This window comes from Anguilla rostrata, chromosome 8 (assembly GCF_018555375.3).
Source record: "Anguilla rostrata isolate EN2019 chromosome 8, ASM1855537v3, whole genome shotgun sequence".
In the NCBI taxonomy this organism is placed as follows: domain Eukaryota; kingdom Metazoa; phylum Chordata; class Actinopteri; order Anguilliformes; family Anguillidae; genus Anguilla; species Anguilla rostrata.
Genome location: NC_057940.1, coordinates 10,991,553 through 11,001,461, shown reverse-complemented (window position 1 = coordinate 11,001,461; position 9,909 = coordinate 10,991,553). Strand labels below are relative to the sequence as shown.

Sequence of the window (9,909 nt, the reverse complement as noted above, 5' to 3'; positions counted from 1 at the left end):
AATGAAAGAGCAAGATAAATTTGTGCATGATGAAATGTTATTATACAACATTCTTGCTCTTGGAAATTACAATGCGTATAGACATACACGCACACACACACATGCACACACACACACCTCTTATGCAGGCTGTACTAAGAGTTAGATAAGATGATCTATCATCATTTTGCCTTTGCGCAATCCACTGACTGGTCTAATGTTACAGTTCCTTTAAAGTGGTTAGCACATGCTAACTGCTCTCTGCCAGGAGCCCACTTCTGTGATGCCTTCTGTGTCATCCTCATACTTCCTTGTTTCACCCGGAGTTGGTCTGAGCGTGTGCAAAGAAACCATATTATACCATCCATTATACCACAGGAAGAGAAATTACATACAGTAGCTGAAAGACAAATGAAAGAGCAAGATAAATTTGTGCATGATGAAATGTTATTATACAACATTCTTGCTCTTGGAAATCATATACACGAGACATCCGCACACACAAAATGCACACACACACACCTCTTATGCAGGCTGTACTAAGAGTTAGATAAGATGATCTATCATCATTTTGCCTTTGCGCAATCCACTGACTGGTCTAATGTTACAGTTCCCCGAAGCACCCTCATTAAGTCCTACCCATGTCACTCCTCAAATGCCTGTCCCATTAAAACCACCCATTTCAGTCCTACCCATGTCACTGCCAAAGCCCCTGTCCCAGTAAAACCACCCATTTCATTCCCCTGTCACTGCTGAAAACCCTGTCCCAGTAAAACCACCCATTTCAGTCCTCTGTCACTTCTGAAAACCCTGTCCCAGTAAAGCCACCCATTTCAGTCCTCTGTCACTTCTGAAAACCCTGTCCCAGTAAAGCCACCCATTTCAGTCCTCTGTCACTGCTGAAAACCCTGTCCCAGTAAAGCCACCAATTTCAGTCCAAATGTTGATTGAATCTGAACTCTGCAGAAGAGGTTCAGAGGATTGAGTGAACAAGTATAGTCGAGCCACTTTTGAATGAACAATTTATTGAACACATTAATACAATATTTATATTTTGACATTATTCTTTATAACAATGATAACATAATACATTTCGATGGAATAAAAATTGAAAGGAGTTGCTGAAGTAACCCCGGGTAGCCAGATGGAGAAACTCCACAGTTACACAGTTACAGCACTGTTGCAATGTTAGCACTGACTTCCATGTTAATACTATATTTGCTAATATTTAGATATTTATTCATGTTTTGGAATAAAAACGAGCCTTGTATTTGTAAAAGAAAGCATAACACAGTTATAAAGACATTGAAATGCTAAACAGAGCTTGCGTTCACAGATGTTTACAATGTCAAATTGCAATTCATCTGTTACAGGTTTATGGTAGAGCAGCCAAATTCGATTTGACCGTAAAGTCTAGCAATGGTGAACATGAAAGTTAAGAAGATAATTGGCTAAAAATTGAGGAAGCCAAGCAATGCGCCAACATGGACCATAAGCCTTTTTGAAAATACAAGAATATTTACAGGATAAACATACCAATAAATATTTAGCTGCGATAAATACAATTGGAAAAATGTCTTTTTCATTTTCAAACGAACTATCATTGCATACTAAATTGCATATCAAAATTTGCTTTAGTAAAGTACATTGCTATTAAAGAAAAGCAAGCTTTAAAAAATGGAATAGACTTGCGCACTGGAAATGGAGATTAACCAATAAAGTACAGAATTACAATGAATATGAATCTGTACTTCCCTCTGATAATAACAGCATGGAATCTGTACTTTACTCTGCAGCCATTAAGACCATCTTTACTTGAATGTCCCACATATTTTATTGCATGCAGGTAATGTTTACATACCTGCTCATATATTGATTATTAATATTCTGATTTTATTAGGGCTGGATCCATATTGTAGCATTTCATTTCTCTGTAAATAAAGTAATGATATTATCGTGTGAAATCTGAGACACATTTCAACAAAATGCACTCAAGAGGGTTGAAATTTTGTAAATCTTGTACGCTGCTGGTCGATTTCACTGGTCAGAACTGTATGCTCTTTCTGGTTTCCCACTGTGCCAGTATTTTTTTTCCCCCCCAAAAGTGATAGGTTTCCATGCTGCTGTGTAAAGTGAGCCAACCAATCAGTGTGTGCCTGGCTAGGCTCTCCCCACCTACGGGAGAAAGAGGCGGAGTTAACTCTTTTAGGCAGGGACTAGAAAAGTGGCAGAGGTTCAAAGGTTGGTCTCCATCTCCAGTGCTCTTGGTAGTCATACCGATGAGAGGACGTCGCTGGACGGGTCTTTGAAGGAGTCCTTCTTCTCTCCCTTCTCCAAGTCCACGGTGTGGACCGCCGTCACCTTCTCCACCAGGCCCTCGGCCTCTCTGTATTTCCCGGAGGCGTCCTTGGAGAAGACTCCCCCGAAACGGCTCTTCAGCTCTGGGTCGGGGCAGTACAGGTACTCGTAGAGGCCGGCGGCCATGATCCCACCCAGGATGGGGCCCACCCAGTACACCTACAGGAAATAAGCCACACCCACTGTCCTGTTAATGGGCCTGTTATTACAGATACACTAGTACACTTTACATCTCCATTTTCCATATTAAAAAGATAGACATGCAGATAAAAGCCCAGGCTTAAGGTAATATTTTCATCTAATTCACCTCTTGTGAGGCTTTTACGAAAGAATCACTCTTATTCAAAATAGATTGAAATTTATACAGACGTAACACCCCAGATTCAGATTTAAAAATGAGAAAATGAGACAAGTCTTGGAGAGGTTCATTACCAGAAATCTGTTGCAGTATTCAAGTGTAAAAACAAACAAACAAACAAAAAAACGAATCCAACAGTGGGTGCCTCGATTTTCACTCCTCAGACCGGCTTGTATTTGAATTCTCAGACACAAAGCTGGAGAGTATCAGATTCATTCATCCCACATACACAGACTAATCGATGCCCTTGCCTCCCCTTCTAAACTTCTCAACTCGGGCCAATAAAATCCTACTGCGGGGCATCAGCCCGCGCTGGCCGTGATTAATTTCGATAAAATACTTCTGTTGCACTTTAAATTTCGCCTGCGGAGGCAGCGGCGTAGCCCGCGCCCTTGAACGTGGCTTAATTAAAGGCCGCCTCACTCCGCTGGCAGCTGAAGCATCTGCACTTGTCATCTCTGAGCCCGGATACGTGCGCCAAATTAATTAGCACGCAGTGACAGGAAAGGCTACTTCACGCGGAGCAGCAGTTTACTGAGATCGCCTTTAAAATATTGCAAGGCATGCACTTGTATGTATTTATGGCATCGCGACTTAATCCACATAGCGGCCAAGCCTTGAGCCGAAGTTAGGGAGCAGCGTGTGTGTTTCCGTCTCACCCATTGGTCTTTCCAGGTCCATGTGACGACTGCGGGCCCGAAGGAGCGCGCGGGGTTCATGCTGGCTCCAGTGTAAGGGATCTGAAACAATAAAGAGCGCACAGATTTATGAGGACAGAGGAGGGGCCAGACCTACACATGAGGAGTAATATGGCCACTCAGACACAAACACACACACACACACACAAACACTCACACTTATGCACAAACACACACACACACATACACACACACTAGCATACAGCAGGCTTAGATTTGGAGGCCACTTGAGCTCACCTGTACCTTTTTATTACAATAATAATAAAAATAATATAAATAATTACTATTTTCCCATTTTATGACTCTCTCAAACACAAACATTATGTTGTGTAAGAATCCTCATTTTATCACTACCCCAGAACCAAATTAGCCTAGCTATACACATAAGTCTATTTCACTGTTGCTAGGTAACCACAGATAACTCCACTGAAATGCAACAATTAGCCGATTTCAATAAATCTAGATGTGCCCTGTTCCTTGTAGAATTTGGCCTAAAATAGACAGTGTGGATTTTTGTCCTTTCCAGCTTAATTAGCTTAGTTATTGCAACAATCAGGTTTATGAATAAGGTGTAGGTACCATTAAGTTCTTTTTCAAACAAATTTTCTCCAGTCTTGTGTTCGTTCACTTTTTAGTCAGTACCTAAAATTTACTGAACAAACTTCTCAAACACTCTCTCCCCTCCCTCTCTTTTTTCTCTATCCCTGTCTCGCCCTCGATTCCTCTTTTTCTCCCTCCGTCCCATCTCCCTCTCCCTCTCTCTCAATCTCTCCCTCTCTCTATGAGCAGCCTTCTCTGGAAGTCACAGCGGGGAATATGTTGCTAGCTAACCGTGTGCCATTGCTATGGAAGCCTGCCCAGTGTGGGAGCTACCGCAGATGGGACCAAATCGCTCCTGTGGGGACTTACAACCCAAAACACATGCAAGAACAAACAGGATGATTTCACTGCGGACGTATGAACCTGAGCATGATACTCAAACTCAAACCCATAGCGCAGAGAGCCGCAGTCTCACCGCAAACATGTGCCCGATGGCCACGGCGAAGCCGATGGCCAGGCCGGCCGAGCCGCTGAGGTCGGTGCGCTTGGGGTCGCAGGTGGCGAAGACGGTGAAGACCAGCTCGAACGTGATCAGGAGCTCCACCAAGAAGCCCTGGCCAACCGAGATGTTGGAGTTCACCTGTTGGGGTGGAGGGGGAAGGACACAAATTTGCATTAGCCACTCATCACGCGTTCCCATTTCTTCAGTTTATAACCCATCAGCCGATCCTAGTGTATTAGATATTAAACTTTCCGTTAACTGTCCACGGTTAACATAAAACAGCGCTTTAAGCTGCACACTGAACACCAACAGGCATAGCCAATCAGACGTTACTCATTTAACGCTGAAGAACGGGATCCGGTGGGGCGTCGGCCTTACCGTAGTCACGCCCAGGGCTCCTCTCACGCTGCCGGGCGTGGCCAGGTAGAGGATGCCGGCGCCGGCGACGGCCCCCAGGCACTGGGCGGCCAGGTAGAAGACGGCCTTGGCCAGGCTGAGCCTGCGGGCGCACACCATGGCGGCCGTGACGGCGGGGTTGATGTGGGCGCCGCTGATGTGGCCGAAGCACTGCACCATGGTGGCGATGGTCAGCCCGAAGCACAGGGAGATGAGCACCAGGTCGGCGGGCGGCGGCTTCTCCTCGCCCGCCGACCAGCCGATGGTGGAGCCCAGGCCCAGGAGGACGAAGAGCATGGTCGCCAGGAACTCCCCGGAGACCGCCCTCCAGAAACTCTTGGTCCAGATGCCCTTGAACGCTGCCATCATGCGGTCACGATCACACGAAGGCAGACACTTCCTAAGGGTTAAAAAAGCCACAGTAAAAGTCTAAATATGTGGGGAATAAAAATATATACGCATACACACTGTGATGTCATTGGGTCTAACAATGATTTCTTACTTTTAAAAAAGTCCTTAAGAAAGCTCTGTTTGTTAAAGAAATATGTGGTGAGAGAATGAGCCTTCTGGAACAACTAAGTGGGTGGAGCTACCATGTGACATCAGAGAACCATAAACTGTATATGAACCATGCGCCATGTTTTTCTTCAGACTAAAAACATTTACTTTCATAAAAAGTCAGTTATTGACAAAGCATGGTACTGTAGTTGCACGTGTCCTTTGTTTTATAAAAGTATACATATTTTTGAAATGCAAGAATGTAAACCCATTAGTAATTTTAGAACAAATGTCACATCAATCTAAGACCAGGACACCCAAAGATACATTTTAAATGTCTTTGTCTGCAAGCCCAAGTTGTCACATTTTTATATTTTTTACCCTTTCATTTAATCATACTGTATCTATATTTCTGTGGTCTTAAAGGCAAAGTAAATCCATCTATAAAGTCGGACTTCGGTCATTCCACAATTTCAAACCCCTTTCTGTAAAGTAACCTACTCCCTTCCTTTCCCAAAAATGAAAATATCATTTCATCTCCTTCCGCTCCCCTGACATCTTAATCCTCTTACTCCGACATGTGATACGATCCAATTAAACTATTACCTATCCATTACATGTAGTCAACAACATATAATAATGGTTTAATTTTCATAATACATCATTATTATTATACAGTATACATTTACAAAGAAACAAATAATACTACCTGAAAGTAATATCTGGAACACGGTCTTACTGTACTGCACTCGTAACAGGTGGATCTATTCGTGGCAACAGCATTCTTACAGCTGCCAAGGGGTTACTACCTTACGCTATACCTCGTCTCTCCTCTTTCCTTTAATGTTTGCTGGTTAGTTTTCATGGAAGAGAAATATATCTGACCTGGGCTACAGTTGATGCGTTTTGATCTGACAGGCCCAGTGATTGCACCATTTGTAAATTATAGTCTGGACTGTTTCAATTTGAAGACTCAATACGCGAAAACTACGGGAAAATTCACCCGTGACTTTCGAACTACGAATCAGTGAGAATAATCATGCGCACACTGCAAGATAGTGCCTAAGAAAATGTGCACATGCACATATAGTCGTTTTAATTAGTGTCTAGTCGCTTCAAATGTGAATCTGCATCACATACATATGTCTAGTAAAAATTGACGATAATGTTGAGTCCAGCACAGAATTCGGCGTAATTTCTGCTTTAGGTTAACTACCAAGCTTAATTTTCGAAATCTCAAGTTTTTGCTTTCATCCACCTGTATTGAACATATCAAAGTTCAATAATCCGTATGATACAATACCATTGTGAATTCACCCATTCAACACGCAGCAATCGGTATGAAAATAAATAAATCAATTTTCAGAAGATTCAGTTTCGTTGATTGTGTTGTTTCATTAAGATACTTACAAACAAGCTTCACGAGGGTGAGATCTACACAGGGCAAGTGTGGAGGAGAGCACCGGGATCCTGTGGACTGACGATGAACCACGCATTGTACGTTCGTTACCTTCTTGGGACTTTAATATGTTAGCAACGGGCCATCAGTCCCATTAGAGGGAACTTAACGAGCAAAAGGAGGGAGGGGACAGCGATCGCCTGCGCCGCCCAAAAACAATACATGTGTAAATACGCGGTGATCAAAAACCACCGCCACAGTGTTTTGAAAGTTCGTGGCCTAAACAGAGTGACAAACAAACAAAGCGATTTGAAAAGTGAGAGCCATTTCCATTTCAAAAGTAATGATCTCCCTAACGTCTTAAGTCTATGGATACACACACAGTGTATTGGGCTTCTTTACAGTTAGCAGGCTACTTTAGCATATTCAAATGATTTTCTTTAGCTATTGTGTAACCGCATGTTCATGACGATATTTAATTATGTCATGATTCTTTTTTAAAACAAGTCTTATTTTGCTTCAATTTCAACCGTTTTAAAATGCAACTGTTTATTGGGCATTCACCCTTAAACCTTTAAAGTTCCAACTAGTAATTTTCAAATCAGGATGTTGTCTCATTTTGTATTCAGATATATTATCCAAACTTTAAAAAATTGAGATATGCATATAAAACTCCAAGAAAACCATCAGTTAGTAAACAGTGTAGATGGGCAACTATGTACTTACTGAACTGAATATTAATGAAATCACTAAATCATGATTTATTCAGAACATGACCTGCATGGAAGAAAATATTTGTGATATACCCATTTGAGATCTAATATATACATATTTGTCAACTGGTTGTAAATCGAATTATCCAGAATATTAAAAATAATTATTGTGTCAAACTACCATACATGATAATGTATAAATGTTTGTCAAGTTTAAGTCTTTTAATTTCAGGCACATATCCTTGAGAACATTTTAAAAAGCACACAGCCAATTTCATATCTTATTCCACAGTACAATCCCACAACAGAACGGATGAAACCGGCAACAAATTAACATAACATTATATTACATTACAGGCATTTAGCAGACGCTCTTATCCAGAGCGACGTACAACAAGTGCATTGGTTCAAGGTGCAGAGGTGCAAAAGAAACACACTAGAGTGAAGTAAAGATCGTAGTGCCAGAAGTGACCACATAGATAATATTTTGCAACATATGCAGGACATTCCAAACTCTTGAAACGTTTGAAATTAATGCGTCAGATTCCTTGGCAGCGCGGCGCATTGTAATATTTGCATATTCGTCACGTTTGGATGGTAAAGAGCGAGAATCTCAGCCTTGCAGCCCCTCGCCCAGACTCACCCCAGCCTCGATGCCCGGGATTCAGTCATGTCGCTCCGTGGCTGCAGGTTGATATACTTTTATAAGCCGTATCAGGAGCCCTCGCCGCTCGGGCGAAGGGTCCGGTTACTCGGAGAATGCGCACAGCTGTGTGTCATTGGCCGGGATGAAGGTCAGGGCCTTTGATGGCGGCAGAAATCTGTGGCAGGGCTCCGTGCGACGGCTCCCTTGCGCCGGAGGGGTCCCCTGCTGCCCCACTGGTACTAAGTGGGCACCGCGCCAGGGGCCAGGGCCCAGCTGAAGCTTTTCAATTTGTCATTCCGAGGGTCCTTTTCGGCGTCCAAAGGTCAAAGGCCTCCGAGATTAATTGAAAGCAAGTGGCTTGTCGTTTTTTGGCGGTGCCGCTTGCGTTCGAGAGTTTGGCCTTTGTTCAGTCTCAACTTGCTCTGAGTGATTTATCAGAGAAAGTGTACGCTGCATTTTAATTTCTTCCTGGCACATAATGAGCTTTTCAGGGCAGGCATTAAGGAAACCACTTCGTAACACCATAGACATTCAAAAATGTATCTCTCTCTCTCTCTCTCTCTCTCTCTCTCTCCCTCTACACACACACATTATATATATATATTGCTATGATTGGTATGATGTTTGTACTTTTATATATATACTGTGTGTATATGTATATATATATATACATATACACACAGTATATATATAATAGTACAAACATCATACCAATCATAGCAACAATATTAAATGAAAGATCTCAGTACTTCATGCAGTACAAAAGTACAAATGTAGCATTTTTTAAAATTTTCTCCTAAATGATACATCAAATAATGGGAAGTTGTATTTTTTTGTTTGATAAACATGCAATGCGATCTGCAAATGTATGACATTTTTGACGGGGCAGGTTAAATATATCCGGTTCTTCTTGACTAAGTACTGGCACCTGGCGCAGGATGCTGCCCGACTCGGTCCAGGGTCTTCCAGGCATGCCTAAGGGGCCATTGGTTAGCATGCTGGCTCCCGGTTTTGATGCATACGTACTAATGACACAGATGCGCTGCTCTGATTGGCTCCTTCGCCTGTCGCTGCTTCTGCCCCGTATTCCGCCCACCCACAGTACACACTTCTGCATATGCGTGGTTTGTTTTGAAAGCAATCCTCCCTTTGCCAATTTATTTACCGAACGCAAAGCCTCAATGGCCGTCCACGCAACCCACGACCGATGTGTTTGACAGCACAACAAACAAAAACAGGTGACACGCTTGCTAAAAATTACGGTCAGTCATGCATTGCGGCCCGTGTGCATAAGCACTTGCATTACAGATCCACTGGCTTATCTGATATGCCACCTAGGGTTTCATCATGATCTTGTTTACCTTATTTTAGACTTCATATAGGCTGCCAACAAGATCTACCTTTTCACAGAGGAAGGCAATATGATCTGTATGGTCTTTAGCCTTGACTTCATTAATTGAAATACAGATGACAAAGCACTCAGCATGGATATTTCATTTATATAAGTTAATCTTTAAGGTTGAGTAGCTGATAATGTTACACTGCTTGCTGGTGAGTTAATTTATTGTTTGTCTTATTAAAAAGGATCTCGCCCTTCCAGAATATGACAGAGAAAGGTCACAGACACAATATTATGGTGTCATACTTTCCCCCAGCTGAATATACATATTTCAGGAAATGAATAAAGGCTTCCCTGCTCTTTAAAAAAATAAAAAAATCACACTTTATTTTATTGAGCATAGCATGCATCATATTGGGAATATATATTGTGCTGAACAAAAGAAAAAGCCTGTTAATGATTCAAACAGTTTATCAGTTATGT

General features: G+C 42.3%; 1 protein-coding gene across 3 annotated transcripts; it reads right to left on the bottom strand.

Moving 5' to 3' along the window:
• Positions 1-993: 993 nt before the first annotated feature.
• LOC135260788 (aquaporin-4-like) lies at positions 994-8,223 on the bottom strand. 3 transcript variants are annotated; one of them, XM_064346327.1, is made up of 6 exons: positions 8,085-8,223; positions 4,814-5,231; positions 4,409-4,573; positions 3,355-3,435; positions 2,257-2,496; positions 994-2,154 (listed from the first exon to the last, which is right to left on the bottom strand). In XM_064346327.1, the coding sequence occupies exons 1-6, from the start codon at positions 8,111-8,113 to the stop codon at positions 2,140-2,142; spliced, it is 948 nt and encodes a 315-aa protein (XP_064202397.1). In that variant the 5' UTR covers positions 8,114-8,223; the 3' UTR covers positions 994-2,139. The 3 variants fall into 3 exon arrangements, with proteins under 3 accessions (XP_064202397.1, XP_064202395.1, XP_064202396.1); XM_064346325.1 differs by lacking the exon at positions 8,085-8,223 and adding an exon at positions 6,740-7,317; XM_064346326.1 differs by lacking the exon at positions 8,085-8,223 and adding an exon at positions 6,740-7,291 and having other exon boundaries at positions 994-2,496.
• Positions 8,224-9,909: the final 1,686 nt, after the last annotated feature.

Excerpts from the sequence above, each read along its gene's own strand:
- LOC135260788 (XM_064346325.1), bottom strand. The coding sequence starts at position 6,825 with ATGCGTGGTTCATCGTCAGTCCACAGGATCCCGGTGCTCTCCTCCACA. Across the intron at positions 3,436-4,408 it reads CCATCGGGCACATGTTTGCG|ATCCCTTACACTGGAGCCAG; the intron begins GTGAGACTGCGG and ends TTATTGTTTCAG. Across the intron at positions 2,497-3,354 it reads GGACCTGGAAAGACCAATGG|GTGTACTGGGTGGGCCCCAT; the intron begins GTGAGACGGAAA and ends TATTTCCTGTAG.